The 17,728-nt window shown below is 47.2% G+C and overlaps 1 protein-coding gene across 1 annotated transcript in view; it reads left to right on the forward strand.

The window, feature by feature from the left end:
* The first annotated feature begins 10,937 nt into the window (after positions 1 to 10,937).
* Positions 10,938 to 17,728, forward strand: part of LOC148511343 (aquaporin-7-like) — a 41,552-nt gene continuing 34,761 nt past the window's right edge. The window contains exon 1 of the mRNA XM_088442394.1: positions 10,938 to 11,045. Coding sequence (XP_088298520.1) covers positions 10,938 to 11,045 — 108 coding nt within the window. The remainder of the gene's footprint in view (positions 11,046 to 17,728) is intronic.

Genomic DNA, 17,728 nt, shown 5'->3' on the forward strand with positions numbered 1-17,728 from the left:
ACAGCCCAGCATAGGGACACCCACTGTCGCCTTCTCATATCCATACAGTGTAAGCGCAGCCCAGCATAGGGACGCCCACTGCTGCCTTCTTATATCTGTACAGTATAAGCACAGCCCAGCATAGGGACGCCCACTGCTGCCTTCTCATATCCGTACAGTGTAAGCACAGCCCAGCATAAGGACACCCACTGCTGCCTTCTCATATCCTCACAATGTAAGCACAGCCCAGCATAGAGATGCCAACTGCTGCCTTCTCATATCCGTACAGTGTAATCACAGCCCAGCATAGGGACACCCACTGCTGCCTTCTCATATCCGTACAGTGTAAGCACAGCCCAGCATACGGCCGCCCACTGCTGCCTTCTCATATCCGTACAGTGTAAGCACAGCCCAGCATAGGGCCGCCCACTGCTGCCTTCTCATATCCATACAGTGTAAGCACAGCCCAGCATAGCAACAGCCACTGCTGCCTTCTCATATCCATACAGTGTATGTACAGCCCAGCATAGGGACGCCCACTGCTGCCTCCTCATATCTGTACAGTGTAAGCACAGCCCAGCATTGAGATGCCCACTGCTGCCTTCTCATATCTGTACAGTGTAAGCACAGCCCAGCATAGGGACACCCACTGCTGCCTCCTCATATACATACAGTGTAAGCACAGCCCAGCATAGGGACGTCCACTGCTGCCTTCTCATATCCATACAGTGTAATCACAGCCCAGCATAGGGACGTCCACTGCTGCCTTCTCATATCCGTACAGTGTAAGCACAGCCCAGCATAGGGACCACACTGCTGCCTTCTCATATCCGTACAGTGTAATCACAGCCCAGCATAGGGACGTCCACTGCTGCCTTCTCATATCCGTACAGTGTAAGTACAGCCCAGCATAGGGAAACCCACTGCTGCCTCCTCATATACATACAGTGTAAGCACAGCCCAGCATAGGGTCGTCCACTGCTGCCTCCTCATATACATACAGTGTAAGTACAGCCCAGCATAGGGACACCCACTGCTGCCTTCTCATATCCGTACAGTGTAAGCACAGCCCAGCATAGGGACGTCCACTGCTGCCTTCTCATATACATACAGTGTAAGCACAGCCCAGCATAGGGACGCCCACTGCTGCCTTCTCATATCCGTACAGTGTAATTACAGTCCAGCATAGGGACGCCCACTGCTGCCTCCTCATATCCGTACAGTGTAAGCACAGCCCAGCATAGGGACACCCACTGCTGCCTTCTCATATCCGTTCAGTGTAAGCACAGCCCATCAGAGGGACACCCACTGCTGCCTTCTCATATATGTACAGTGTAAGCACAGCCCAGCATAGGAACATCCACTGCTGCCTTCTTATATCCGTACAGTGTAAGCACAGCCCAGCATTGCGACGCCTACTGCTGTCTTCTCATATCTGTACAGTGTAAATACAGCCCAGCATAGGGAAACCCACTGCTGCCTTCTCATATCCGTACAGTGTAATCACAGCCCAGCATAGGGACACCCACTGCTGCCTCCTCATATACATACAGTGTAAGCACAGCCCAGCATAGGGACACCCACTGCTGCCTTCTCATATCCGTACAGTGTAATCACAGCCCAGCATAGGGACGTCCACTGCTGCCTTCTCATATACATACAGTGTAAGCACAGCCCAGCATAGGGACGCCCACTGCTGCCTTCTCATATCCGTACAGTGTAAGTACAGTCCAGCATTGGGACGCCCACTGCTGCCTCCTCATATACATACAGTGTAAGTACAGCCCAGCATAGGGACACCTACTGCTGTCTTCTCATATCCGTACAGTGTAAGCACAGCCCAGCATAGGGACACCCACTGCTGCCTTCTCATATCCGTTCAGTGTAAGCACAGCCCAGCAGAGGGACACCCACTGCTGCCTTCTCATATACGTACAGTGTAAGCACAGCCCAGCATAGGAACATCCACTGCTGCCTTCTTATATCCGTACAGTGTAAGCACAGCCCAGCATTGCAACGCCTACTGCTGTCTTCTCATATCTGTACAGTATAAGCACAGCCCAGCATAGGGACGCCCACTGCTGCCTTCTCATATCCGTACAGTGTAAGTACAGTCCAGCATAGTGACGCCCACTGCTGCCTCCTCACATCCGTACAGCGTAAGCACAGCCCAGCATAGGGACGCCCACTGCTGCCTTCTCATATCCATACAGTGTAAGCACAGCCCAGCATAGGGACGTCCACTGCTGCCTTCTCATATCCGTACAGTGTAAGTACAGCCCAGCATAGGGACGCCCCCTGCTGCCTTCTCATATCCATACAGTGTAATCACAGCCCAGCATAGGGACGCACACTGCTGCCTTCTCATATCCGTACAGTGTAAGCACAGCCCAGCATAGGGACGTCCACTGCTGCCTTCTCATATCCGTACAGTGTAAGCACAGCCCAGCATAGGTACGTCCACTGCTGCCTTCTCATATCCGTACAGTGTAAGCACAGCCCAGCATAGGGACGCACACTGCTGCCTTCTCATATCCGTACAGTGTAACCACAGCCCAGCATAGGGACACCCACTGCTGCCTTCTCATATCCGTACAGTGTAATCACAGCCCAGCATAGGGACGTCCACTGCTGCCTTCTCATATCCGTACAGTGTAAGTACAGCCCAGCATAGGGACACCCACTGCTGCCTTCTCATATCCGTACAGTGTAATCACAGCCCAGCATAGGGACACCCACTGCTGCCTCCTCATATACATACAGTGTAAGCACAGCCCAGCATAGGGACGTCCACTGCTGCCTCCTCATATATATACAGTGTAACCACAGCCCAGCATAGGGACACCCACTGCTGCCTTCTCATATCCGTACAGTGTAATCACAGCCCAGCATAGGGACGTCCACTGCAGCCTTCTCATATCCGTACAGTGTAAGTACAGCCCAGAATAGGGACACCCACTGCTGCCTTCTCATATCCGTACAGTGTAATCACAGCCCAGCATAGGGACACCCACTGCTGCCTCCTCATATACATACAGTGTAAGCACAGCCCAGCATAGGGACGTCCACTGCTGCCTCCTCATATACATACAGTGTAAGTACAGCCCAGCATAGGGACACCCACTGCTGCCTTCTCATATCTGTACAGTGTAATCACAGCCCAGCATAGGGACACCTACTGCTGCCTTCTCATAGCCGCCTGACGATGTACATCATGGTAAATGTAATATCCCGCTATGTGAGTTATTACACCTGACACTTTTTCACTTCTACACTGCATGTGCCTGTTATGTGATGTCCGCAACCTCTGCAGCATGCAGGGCATTAAGGGCCCACTTGTACCTGTGAAAAAAAAACCTACTCACCATCTCCTATGCATGGTTCACGCATAGGAGATGTTGAGTATGTTTTTTTTCAACAGGTACCCTGTGGATTTTCTACTAGAGAAGGGGACCGATGCTACAGGGATACATAGGTGATTATGTGTACATGTGTGTGTATGCGTGTGTACATGTGTGAGTGCATGTATGTTTATTAAAATTATACTGTGTGCGGTGTGCGTGCGTTTTTTTCAACATTTTATTACAGGTGAACTACAGGTACAAGTGGGCCCTTAATGCCCCGCATGCTGGTACTTGTCATCTTCGGTCCAAAGTAGGCATCCAAGGTCTTCTTAAAATAACAAAACGAAAAACGCAACCCTCGCACTAAATAATAACCATCCTAACCAGGATGGTTATTACTTCCCGACCGAAGCGCTCAAAGAAGAAGTTAAGGGTAACTAAAGTTCATACTGCGATTCCCATCATTGAGTTCAATGGAGGGAGCCGTTCATTGGCTGAGAGGCGGGGGCTGGCCTCTCTCAGCCAATGAATGCTCAGATACGGACCTTCAAAGGAGGAAGCCGTGTCTGAGAGCTTCATTCGGGAAGTAATAACCATCCTGGTTAAGGATGGTTATTACTTAGTGCGAGGGTCGCATTTTTCATTTTTTTTTTTTTTTTTTTTAAGAAGAACATGGATGCCTACTGGACAAGGGGACCACTCCAGGGAATGTAGGTGAGTATGTGTGAATGTGTGTGTATGTATGTATGGATTAAAACTTTACTGTGTTCGGTGTGTGTGTGTTTATTTCAACATTTCTTTACAGGTGAACTACAGCTCCCAGTGGGCCCTTAATGCTCCGCATGCTGGTACTTGAGGCTTGCTGGGACCTGCAGTTCTACTGTAAAGACAATGTTTTGTTTCTTCTATTTTTACACTACATTTACACAATGAACCCGCCACCCACCACCCAGGGGTGACGGGGATAGCCCCGGGCTATTAGCCTAGGCTAGGGGTGCCCTGGAGAGGGGGACCCCTTTATTGGGGGGGTCCCCAACTGGGCTGACTAGCGGTCAGGGCTGATGCGGCGGCTGGGGGGCACGGGGATAGGGCTCCCCTGGCTGTGGCATCAGTCCCCCACTAGAAAGGGTCCAGTGCTGGTTCTGGGAATTACAGGGAGACCCTACGCAAATTTTATCCCTGTAATTCCAGAACCAGGACTGGTTCCCAGAGCCCAGTGCTGGTTGTATTAAATACAGTGGAATCCTACATTTTTTTCCCTGTACTTAAACAACCAAGACTGGCTTTGCAAAGTCCAGGGCTGGTTGTGTTTTGGGGGGTACCTCACGTCATTTTTTTTTACATTTAACTCTTAATTTACATTTTACAGTCAGATACTTGCAGGCATCTCACTGATGTCTGCATGTCTCTGTGTGAGAAGGAACTGCTCATGCTGAAAGTGAACGCATGAAGCAGTTCTATGCTGTTGGGGATTTGCAGTTCGTATTGAAGTGGGATTTGCCTTTTGATTTGTACATGAACATGCCAAATCGAACAGCAAATCACTGTTCCAAACCGACCCAAATCGAATCTTCGTAAATGAGGTAATTTCTGAGGGTTTTCAAAATTCGATTTGAGTCGGTTTGAGGTGAGCTAAAGCGCACTTCAAAACAAAAGTCAAATCGACCTTTGATAAATTTACCCCTAGGTTTCTTGCACCCAAAACATTCGTATGTTTCTGGTAATAATAGTTTTCAACTTTCAATGCTGTATCAAGCTTATCTGCACTTTCCACAAGTTTCCCTTTAACATTCTCTAATGTTACTTCATCATTTGGTCTGGCATGAAGTGCTGTTACAATTGTCTCATAGCTGTCACGACCAGGGCGTCCTTACCTGCTGGCTCACGGTCTCTGCCTGTGCGAGCGCTCTGGTGCGGTCCTACCAGTGGGGGTGCTGGTTCCTCGAGGTTGGCGCGAGGTGCGCGAGGAGGTCCTGGGGAAACAGGCCATGCTGGTACAGGTAAGATTGGCAGCTCCTCCGTGCTGTAGACTGCCTATCTTGCACCTTCGCATGGTACTTAATCATGCCCTCTAGTTTCCAGTGCAACGTGTACTCAGCCTTGCTGTGTGAGAGTTCTCGTTTGCTTCCTGTCAGCATTCAGGCAGTTCCCAGGATTCCTGCACCTATCAGCTCTACCACACGTCTCACCCTTCACTTTTGACTGACCAGCCGCACGCACTCAGAACCCACCGCAGTTTACAGACCTCTGATTCTCAGCATACCTCTATTGGACTTTGGGCCTGATTCAGAGCCACTCGTAAGCGGCAGCTCGTTCGCTCTGAGCGATGTTTGCCCAACTGCGCATGCGTACGGATCGTTATACGCATGCGCGAACCAGTCAGTGCGGCCGAAATTCATGTGCTCGCAAAATAGCGAATGCCTGCTAATTTGAGTGACAGAAAGAGGCGTATGTGGGTGGTAACAGGGGAAGGTGCTTGAAAACGGGGAGTGGAGATCCGATCGCTGGCGTGCTTAAAGGTCAAAACGGGCGTTTTATGGGTGTGCATATTTAAAACAGCAGCGTCATTGACCACGTCACCTGGGTTATTTTATAGCCAGAACTGCTCGCAAAATTGTGGTAGCAAAAACCAACCACAAGAATAGCGAGCAGTTCATACCCTGTTCGATGCACTCGATTAATCTAATAAATAGCGGACATGACGTAGGATGCGAGCGGCCAGGGGGCGTAGTTTCCTAAAAAACGACCGCAAGTTTTGTACGCTCGTTCAGACCTAGAGGCGTGAACAGACCGCAAACAGCGAACAGTTCATTTGAATAGCCACCCCTATTTTCTGGACGAGCGAGCACTAATTGCGTCCGGCTCTGAATCAGGCCCTTTGTTTTTCTGTCAGTTCATTACCAGGCACCTGTTTCTGTACCTCACAGCATTGGATTTGTTTCATTACCAGACACAGGGGCTGGCTGGCAACTTTTAGTCATACTTGCCTACCCTACCGATTTGGTCAGGAGCCTCCCGAAAATCGGGTTCCGCTCCCGACCTCCCGGGAAGGCAGGCAATCCTCCCGGCTGCCAGCGACCCCTCCTATCCCCCCGTACTTACATGTAAAGCCCCCGCAGCGGGGGACGGCGGTGACGCGATTCACGTGGAATCGCGTCATTTTGGCCCCGCCCCCTGCTTCACACTGCCTGTAATATCGGCAGTGTGTAGCGGGGGCGGGGCCAAAATGACGTGATTGCGTGGCTCCGCCCCACGCCCCGCCCGCAAACTCTCATCCACTGGCCAGCCCCACCCCCGTTTGTTCGCCACGCCCCCCAGTCATACCGATCTGGCTGCTCCCTCCTGGAAGGGGCAGCCAGATTGTCGGCAAGTATGCTTTTAGTCTGTGGGGCACATGCAATCAAGTGGCATGGGTGGGGGGCGTAGACCGAGGCCTGGCACCGTAGATGCAGATGGAGGGCCGGGCCCCGGGACGGTCCGGGCCACATAGCATCTGCAGTTACTGCACCTACAGTAGTTACACCACTGCACACATATACAATAACACACATACATACAGTTACACACATACATACAGACACGATTTGCAGTCACACACTAATACACACATTCATACAGTCACACACTAATACACACCTAGTCCCAAATGAATACACACGCACATAGTCACATACACACATACAGTTACACACATGCATATACACATTTATTCACTGTCACACACTAATACACACATACATACAGTTACACACTAATACACACCTACAGTCACAAATTAATACACACACACAGTCCACATATAATCACATACACACACACATACATATAGTTACACACATACATACACACACACACTGATAAATATAGTCAGACACACATACCCACAGTCACAGACATACATACACACACTTATACAGACATATACAGTCACACACAAACACACTTAAATATAAACACATACCCAGACATACATACACAGTCAAACACACATACATACAGTTACAGAGACACATACATACACACAGATACATACATACAGTTACAGAGACACATACTGTACATACACACATACATACAGTTACAGAGACACATACATACACACAGATACATACATACAGTTACAGAGACACATACTGTACATACACACAGATACAGTTACAGAGACTCATACTTACACACTTATACACACAGATACATACACAGTCACAGGATCCCCCCTCTCTATCACCTTACTGTCAGACAGGATACAGTATACTCACTGTTTATGTACTCTGTCTCCTCCATCCACTCTCATCCATGCTGCTGCTGGCCTGGCACTGACTGCCGTGTAGCCCCGCCCCCTGTCCCGACTCCGCCTCCCTGTTAGCCTACTTGGAACTGCACTGTACTGTTACACTGACTGCAGCTGCAATGAATGGCCTGGGGCCCGCTGCGAGAGAACGGAGAACAGGAGGCGGGGCACGAGGTAGGAAGTCCGATGGAGCAGAGAGGAGAGGAGGACCAGCCCCAGCCGACGGCCTTCCACAGCCTGCGCTGCTATGTATATGCACAGCATGGCTGCAGGCGGCCCTGGGACACTAAAATGTTACCAGCCTGGGGGGCACATGGCACCCTGCTCCCCCGGCCCAGCCCGCCACTGACCAGACACCTGGTCCTCTACTTCTCATCAATTGGATTTGTTTTATTATCAGAGACTTGTTTCTCAGTTCCACAGCAATTGGACTTTGGGCCTGATTCAGACCCACTCGCAAGCGGCTGTCCGTTCGCAAGTGGGTCGATGGTGTGCACTGCGCACGACGGAGGGAGCTCCGTCGTGCACATGCGCCAGACGCGACGAGCGAAGGACTTTCCTTCGCTCGTTGTGTCTGATCAAAGGGGGCGTGCTGTCGATGTTGATTGACAGCACGCCCCCTTTGGTGGGCGTGCCGGGGGCGTTCCCAAAGGAACGCCTACAGTCAGAAGCCGGCCCACTGACATCACTAGTGATGTCAGTGGGAGTGATTTTGGCTCTGATAGAGCCAAAATCACTCCGGGCCTTGTGGTTGAGAAACTCAACCACAGGCTCCGGCTCGCAGTGGCGATGGTCGCGATGGTCAAGACCATCGCGGCCATCAACCTGCACGCTCGTATAGGCTGTGGGTGGTGACCCACAGCTATACGAGCATCCAGGAGGACGCTCCATAATTATGGAGGACGGCCCTCATTCAGAGCGTGCGCTCTGCTCAGAGCGTCCGGCTCTGAATGAGGGCCTTTATTTCTCTGCCAGACATTTATCCTCAGTTCACCCATGGACTTTTATTATAGTATTTATATAGTTGTATTATCCCATGAATCCGAATACTCCCATTAAACCAGCTGCCTTTCAGTTTAACAAGACCATTCCTACCTTGACTCCTGATTCCATCCCGGGTACAAAAAACCCCCCAGGTCCTGACAATAGCTGTCTGGGAGACCACTGTATAGCAAGGCTGCTATATGAAAGTCTTTTATTTCTTCCCCAATGAGGTGTCTCCTATTTCTAGTGTACTGTACATCTTATATAATCCTGCATGTACTGGTCTTTAAGCAGTTTAGTCTGGTACATCTTTCTTATTAAATACAGCTTATTGCTTAGAGTAGCTCTCTCATGCACTTTCTGCAGCACATCCCACATTTCTCTTGCAGTGTCACAAGTAAGGGGGGTATCCATTTAGCGTCGTTATCGTGCAATCGCTTGCAAATCGCGCATGTATCTGTCACATTTAGGACGGAAACGACCAGCAATGCGCGCGCCTGCTGGTCGTTTCTGTCATCTATCATCGCCCGTACATGCTGGTCAACCTGACGATCACGTCAGGTTCAGCATGTACGGGGATGATGGATGTCCCTACACTGAACGACTGAACGTTCAGTCTAGGCACATCACAGACATAGAAACGACAGCACGATTATAATGTCGTAATCGTGCTGTTGTTTCTATGTCTGTTAATGGATACGCACCTTCACATATTTGCACAATCTAATCACCATCTACACTGAGAGACAATGTACTCTGGTCAGATCATTCCGCTGTGACTGGGTCAGGTTGAGCCTCTTCTATACTTTTTCACATACCTTCTCTTATCAGCAGCATCAAAACTGTATCTGCCAGTTCTGGTTAGATGGACTCATCACTGTGAATGTGGCTGAATTACTAGTGGCCGCCGCCATTTCCGCTGGGATCCTACTTTTGTTTCACGGGGGTTCTAACTTTTATAACTGTTCTTTCTTTTCTCTCTGCAGTTCTGGGCCCATAACCTGTTAGCAGATATGTTATATAGGAGCAGCAGAAAGTGTAATCACACAGGAGCTTTCTATTTCTATATAATCAGGAACAAACACATGCTGCAAGGTTAGCATTCTGCTTTCAACATGGAAGAGAGGAAAGAAGGCGCTTCCAGTGTCCGGATAAACACACCCTCTAGCTACTGTACCTTCTTTATCTAATGTTACCAGCAGCTGAACACTGATGACTTCTGCATGTATAATAAACACAGATGAGAACAGTGGTCACAATATCAAAATAACACATGTGTAACAGTCGCGGGCGTGTTGTGAAAGTAATTGCAAGCATAGGGCCTGAGCTGACCGATGGTGAGAGATCAGCGCATACGTGGGATCATTACTGCTCATGTGCAGGTCTCATTCTGCGTGATCACTCGCAGTGCCCCCAAGCCGTAGCATTATTGAAATGCTGTGGCCGTTTGGTGGTGAGACGGGGGTGGCAACGGTAAGCATTTTACGAAAAGCCGGCGTGTCGTCCCTATTTTGTAGGTAGGCATGCTGAAGCCAGGGTCTGCGTTTTCAGACGCAGATTTTCTGGCCCCGGCAGAGTGATAAAACCTGCGTAACCTTAGGGTTACCCAGATGGCAGAGGTTTTTGCAGATGATCCAATGCTACAGACTTTTAGGACTTTGTATCGGCGTTTGCATAAAGTCACCGGCAGGCGACTGCCAATTGGCGCTTCTGCGTCCGCCTCTGAATCAGGACCTAAAAAGAGGACATGCTCACCAACCATTGGGTTGGCAACATCATGACGTGTTCATGCCAAGCATCTCTGGTGAACTTGGTTAACCCCAATTCACCTCCCCTGAAAACACCTCTTACGTCAGGATGGTTGGGGGACTTCTGCTGCAGGGTACAGAATCCTCAACAAATTGCAAAGCCGTTAAAGAGCTCATTTGTATAGCATCAAAGATGTTTTGTTAAGTATTGTAAGCCTGGATAGGTCAATCGCATTCCACTTCCCTTGGCCAGGATACGTAAATCTATATTTGTTCTTGTGTTGGATCCAGGAGGGAGTGATCCTTTCTGTGGCTGCAGGGTGTCATTATAAAGTGTTTCCAAGTTGTCGCAGCTTCTGTATCTCTGTAAATAAAATAAACACTGAACCTTGGAGCTATTGGGAGGGTGCAGGTTTACAGCCAGATCTCCACGTTGATTGCACTAACAATTTTCCTTACGGTTAACTTTTTAAGCAGCCCTGAGTCTCCTCTTGGTGACATGCGTTAGTGTTTAACCAGGACTGCACTGCATGCAGGTGTCAAAGTGTAACATCAGCCCAGCCTGCAGCCAGCACACAGCCTGCCGCCAGCATGAAGATCGGGGGCTCCATCTCCAACAGGATCCACAGGGCGATTTCCATCCGCAACCAGTGGGTGCGAGAGGCCATGGCGGAATTGCTGTCCACCTTTGTGATGATGGTAAGAGAAATGCAATGATTGATACACATGCTAATGGTGTCACCTCTGGGCATTTCACGTAACACAACTGCTTTCAAACTTTTGACTTTTATAATTTTGGGCTTTATTACTGTGTTTTCTTTATCCTGTTTATTATACATACAAATTGATGTCACTCTGCATTTATTGCTTCTGAATAAATTAAAGGGGTTTTACAGGGGTGTATCTAGGGGTCCGAGCGCCCCTGGCAAACTAAGGGACTGGCGCCCCCCTCCAATGACTGCTTCTACTAAAAAAAAAATAACACACACTGGGGGTAGTTAGTATAATTTTTATTTCTCTTTGTAATATATATATATATCTTTTAAAGAATTTACTCCATTGCAAACCACTATATATAAATTTATTTATGCTTAAAAACATTGAATCAAAAACAAATAAAATGCATTATGGGTAACATAATTTACATATATTCAAATTGGGCTATCTATACTGCATTATGCTTTTTAACAACTGATACCTACACTCCACCTTTAATTTACTGGGATGATAGATATTTTATATTTTCCAACATAAGAATGAAGACAGTCCATATGGATCATGTCTTATTCCCAACACGGGGTTAGCCAAACCCCCAAACTGAGGAAAACATAAATTTATTACACTTACACTGGGGGTAGTTCAATTTACATGCCTGTAGAAATAGGGAGACAATATATATATATTTTTTTTATATATATATATATATATATATATATATATTTATTTTTTTTCAGTTATAACACTTACTACATGCAAAGCACTGTTTATTAATTTCTATATATCAACAACACAGGAAAAGAGGGCATCAATAACAAACAAGATGCATTGCGGGCAAGATAATTTGCATATATGCAAATTACCTTGCGAATAGAGCCTTGTGATTGATGTGGTGCTTGCACAGTTGACATATTGGAATTAGTGAGTGGTGATTGGTATGTGTTGGGTATTGTGGGGGAAGAGATATGTTAGGGATAAAAATAAAAATAGTTACCCTCCCTAATTTTAAATGTTTCTGATATAAAGGGACATATAAGAATGCTAATGCATATGGAGGACACCGGTAAGAGCAGAGAAGACAGGAGGTCATGTGGTAGTGATGTCGGGCTGCAACAGCGCCCCCCCTTCGGCCGGCACCCCTGGCAGGGGCCATCCAGTCCAATAGGAAGGTACGCCCCTGGGGTTTTCTACCATTCATATGACGCCCTCTTGCAGCTTTTACTTGACGCATTGCTATTCCTTTGACATGTCAGTGCTTTTTAGACATGTGTTTTTATACCATCAGCCAGAGCTCTGTATTTAGGTACCTTTGCCGAGTGCTCTGCACTGAATACTGGATAGATTTGGTCGGCAGTAATAAACAGTTTGGCCAGATGATTTACATGCATGGCTAAAAAGCACAGAGGGAAGTTAGAAAGTAAAAAAATAAAAATAAATTGACATTTCTACTCCAATTGCAACAATCTAAATTGCCGGACATGTTCATGGTTCCGCTGTTACTCAGGCAGCATTGTGAGATCACCCATGATAATAGTAGTAATAATGATTGCAAGTGTTTTTCTTGATTGTGTAATGTGTCTGGGCTCATAATGTGGTTTTCTTTCCATGGAATGTTATTAATTAACCTTAGCACTGAGCTATGTATTATTGCAGGTTATAGATTCTCACAATGTATAAATATTTTCACAGCAGCCTTGTAAAATCCTGGCGTGTAGATTGTAGTGGGCAAATGGGCGGCGTACGCACCGTGCCAGGGTGATGTGATGATAGCTTCTGGGGCCGGATGGGAATCTGTCGTCAGGAATTTTAGTCATGGAAGGAACACAGTGTCCTCTCACCACTATATATATATATATTCAGAAGAGCCTGCACGCACTTGAGTATAGCATGATTGCTGGGGTGCCACATAAAATTCTGTCTGGATAAAAAATCCTCAGACCAAAAATATATACTGTATATTAAGGGGGGGCACTCACCAGACTTCAGTCAGTTCATTGGATTAGTAGCTTGACAAAGGTCTAAAGGGGACCAAAACGTCTGATCTAATTACTATGGAATAAAGTTACTAATCCAATGAACTGACTGAAGTCTGGTGAGTGCACCCCCATAATATATATATATAAAACTCCGATTTGGCCTGGCACTCAGGATGAAATGAACAACGGCGGGGTGCCTTCCTCCGCAAATGTATACTGCAAAGTTCCCAATAAAAAGAACAAGGCGGCACTCCCAGTAATAGGAGAAAGACCAGAAATTCTGTATTTCAATAATGTGACATCTTACATCGACGTAGGCTTTTTCATCAGGATTAGTCACAAACATAGGGCCTGATTCAGAGCCGCTCGTCAGTGGCCGCACGTTCGCTCCGAGCGATGTTCGCACAACTGTGCATGCGTATGGGTCGTAATGCGCATTCGCCAACCAGTCATTGCGGTCGGAAATCGAGCGCTCGCAAAATAGCAAGTGACTGCTAATTTCAGTGACAGGATGAGGCGTTTGTGGGTGGTAACAGGGGAAGGTGCTTGAAAACGGGGAGTGGAGATCCGAACGCAGGCGTGCCAAACGGTCAAAACGGGCGTTTTAAGGGTGTGCATAATTAACAAAGCAGCGTCATCGGCCACGTCACTTGGTTGTCTCTTAGCCTGAACTGTTCGCATGATTGCGGTAGGAAAATCCAACCACAAGCACTGCGAGCAGTCCAGACGTCTTTCGATGTAATAAATAGCGGAGATGACGTATGATGCGAGCGGCCAGGGGGCGTCTTTACAAAATAGCGAGCGAATGTTTCATTCGCTCGCTCAGACATAGAGGCGTCAACAGACGCGCAAAGAGCGAGCGCTCAATTTAAATAGCCGGCCCCTTTTTCAGAACGAGCGTCCGCAAATAGCGTCCGGCTCTGAATCAGGCCCTATGTGCAGTGAAGCAAACAACTATAACAATGAAAACGCTTACCTTATACACCCCAACCATGCTGACTCCTCCTCCCAGCCGCGCTGTCCCCGGAGAGGGAGGCGGGACTTCCGTCTGTCTCAACCGGAAATGGCGGAAGCAGATGATACTGAGGGTTGTCTCGCAACCCCAGACGCCACTGACCTCTCCGATCGGCAGAGCAGCGCTGGAGGGGGAAGAAAAAGTGCTATGAACTTCTTGCAAAAATATAAGACCATGCACATAAAACATGAAAATAATATAAGGTGCTGATGCTTTCCCAAAAACATTAAAAGACCAGGAGATATACTCCGGGATGTAAAAATGTGTATAAAGTGCTAGTGCTTAAAAAATAATGAAAACACCTAAAAAAAGGGGGTTACATACTAATATTGTGAATAATATAATAATTAATGGTTAATAATTAATAGTACTAGCGCCAGTAAATGGTCAGTCTGTGGCTCAAACCAGAATCTAATAAACCATGTCATAATATAACAGATCAAATCTTAACAATCTTAAATAATTGTAACCTGTATATAGAGAAAAAGAGAGAACATACAAACTATATGGAAAGAGAAGCATTATACAAATACATATCCAGAAGTAAAAAATTGAGCCAGTGTGAGTCACGTTGGATATTTAAATTGGATACTATGGTACCCCGTGGACTTAACGAAATGTTAGCCCTTAATGTATTTTTATAGCAGTAAGCCAAATTGTCTATTAGATCTGTATTGGTACGGTTTACACCATAATGGGATAATAGGGTATGATGGCTTTGGTTGTGCTTGGAAATATATCATCTCACCAATGAGTTTATGTGGGAACTGTAAATCAGAACTTCAGGATATGTATCTCTAAGACATAGAGGGCGTCCTTCCACCAGACAGTGCGATCGCGGCATTTGCATACCCGGTCCCTTTTGGCTGCGTGAGAGCGCAGCTTATCGTCTGGGTCTGAATCAGCCCATAGTCTTTTCATAAAACCTTATTTTTTGTTTATATATATTTTTCAGTAGTAGTCATAGCAGTGCGGTGGGATATATCCCATATCCTCTCTTTTCCCCCCCTTTTTTTGTCTCATGGTAGGACTTATAACCCTTTGCAGTTGTTATTGGCCCGGACCTTGCTCTCCCGTTGTCCCCCTTTGATCCAACAAGTGTATAGAGTATTGTATGCTACGGATATAGTGTTGGGGGAAGATGTGATTGATCCCTGCTCTCCACTCTGGAATAACGCAGCTTTAGAGAGGCTCGTAGGTTTGAAGGTAGCTCATTGTGGCTGTCCTATGGAGTGGCCACCATTGGTCAATTGTATCACAATGGGATGTTCCTCTCATTTACTTATTTATCTTCCACTTATGGTATTTGCTCCCATCTATTTTACAGATGTATTCAGCTTCGACACGCTCTCTGTGCACAGTGGAAGGGAGTTGCCCCAGTCCTTTCTAAATCTCCGGTTCAACTCCTAGTTCGTACTCTCCCTGACCGGAGATCTATTTCTCTGGCTTATTCTTCTTTATTGGCATTTTGTGAGTGGAGGGTTTGTACAACCTCATTGGGTTGTACAAACCCAATGAGGTTGTACAAACCCAATGGGCTGAAGTTTTAGGTTCTCTATCTGATGATAATTGAAAACTTATTTTGGGTTCACCTTGGAATTCCACTCATATGCCAGATTTCAGCAGATTCCATTGTATATTGTGCATAGTTTTTTTTTTTTAGTTTGGTGGGTCATCTTCGATCTCATGCCCCAAAAATGCAGCTTCCTCTGCTGATTTGTAGGATCTTCTCTGGAATTGTCCCTGGGTAGCTTCCTTTTGGTCTCGGGTGGTTGTTTGTACTCAGAATACGGGTGTACAGGGTCCCTTGTTGACCCCTCGCATTTGTATTTTTTTTCTTGATCTGGATGAGTCACTCACCACCAGGGGCGTATTAAGGAAGGAGGGGGCCCGTGTGCAGTCTCCGTCCTGGGCTCCCTTCTCTCTCCCCGGTGGCCAGCAGCGCTAGTCTGTGCCCAGAGTCTACTGTGAATGCACAGGTCACCAGGAAAATGGCTGCCGCGCCATTTTCCCGGTGATTTCCCTGCTGCTCATGCGCGAAATTCTGGGAAAATGGCAGCAGCGGCCATTTGCCAGCCAATTTTTACAGCGCTGATGGCACCAACGTGCGACTCCGGGAAGGAAAGTATTACAAATATGAGTGCAGGGTGTGATGGTTGGGCCCCCTGGACCCAGGGGCCCGTGTGCCCCGCACACCCTGCATCCATTATAGATGCACCCCTGCTCACCACCCCCCTACAATTATATATGAATAATCTTTTATTACTAGCTCGAGTTAGTGTTGCTAGAACCTGGATGGCCTCTGATCCTCCCTCCTTTCCCTGTTGATTAGCTCTAGTTAATGTAACAATGTCCCATGAGAGTTTTATGTATCAAATACAAAAATGCCCCATAAAATGTAAAAGTTTGGACTCTTTGGCAGGTATCCATGTATGCTCTTGCTACCCCCTCTGATGACCGTCCTTGATGTTTTAGGTTTTATCTTAATTCTTTTCCTCTGTCAGACCGTTCTCCATTATATTATTGCCGTTTTATTGGTATTAGAATATATTGTACTTTCATGCTGTACCTTTAATGTTTGCCTGTATAATGCAGTTGATTTGTGTCGCTTTATAATCCTCATTTCAGCATTTTGATTCTTTGCTCGTATATCTTGATTTGTTTTATTTATTTTTTGTTCTTTTTTTTTTTTAAAAATAAAAAAAAATGATGAGGTAGATTTTCCATTTGGCCCTGGTTCAGTGTCACCAGTAGATACGGGATGTAGTCATGTGACCGCCGGTCACAACCCCGTCAGCGCGATGATGGATGATAGGTGTCAATAGGCCTATTATAATCCTGATGCTGGAATGCCGAGGACGCCATCCCGTACGAAGGTAAGCCCGGGGAGCCCTTAGCATTAGCCGCGGGGGGAGGGTTAGGATTAGGGAGTCTAGCGGGGTTAGGTTTGGGGGGAGATTAGGGTTAGGCACCCCTAGGGGGGGAGGGTTAGGCAAGCCCAGGGAGAGGTTAGGGTTAGGCACCCCCCTGGGAGGGTTAGGTTTAGGGAGCAGTAAGGGGGGTTTAGGCACCCCCGGGGGTAGGTTAGGTATTAAGGGATGAGGTTAGGGTTAGGCACCACTAAGGGAGGGTTGGGGGGGGGGCAGGGGAGGTTAGGGTACAGGACTTACCTACCCCTGTCAGGACCTTGATCCTGTCGGGCATCCGCTGTCGGGATTTGAACCAGCGGCTACACAGCCGCCGGCATTTCAATCCCATTCCATAGATATATAGCACCACCTGGATGCGATCCATTTTGCACTGTTTTCAGGTCCGAACTTGGTGGGAAGAAATGTCTAAAACGAGCCGCTCATCTATAAAACATATACAATAATAATGTGTATATAACACTACTGTTCTCTTTAATGTGAATGATAACGGAAAGGAAACATGGATTAGGGCTTTATAAAGCGGACCCCCCTCTCTAATATATAATCACTGTAGCCAGCAAGAGCAGACCCCAGATCTCTGGTGGGGACACAAATGAATTATCCATCCTGCAGTCTCTCTCTCTCTCTCTCTCTCTCTCTCTCTCTCGTCATGTCTCAGACTATAGTAGATAAATGACAGTAAGAAGCTGACTGGTTGCTTTGGGTAACTTCTCCACTGGATCTCTCTCCAAAGCTTGACACATC

This window comes from Taudactylus pleione, unplaced genomic scaffold (genome assembly GCF_031769625.1).
Source record: "Taudactylus pleione unplaced genomic scaffold, aTauple2 ptg000311l, whole genome shotgun sequence".
In the NCBI taxonomy this organism is placed as follows: domain Eukaryota; kingdom Metazoa; phylum Chordata; class Amphibia; order Anura; family Myobatrachidae; genus Taudactylus; species Taudactylus pleione.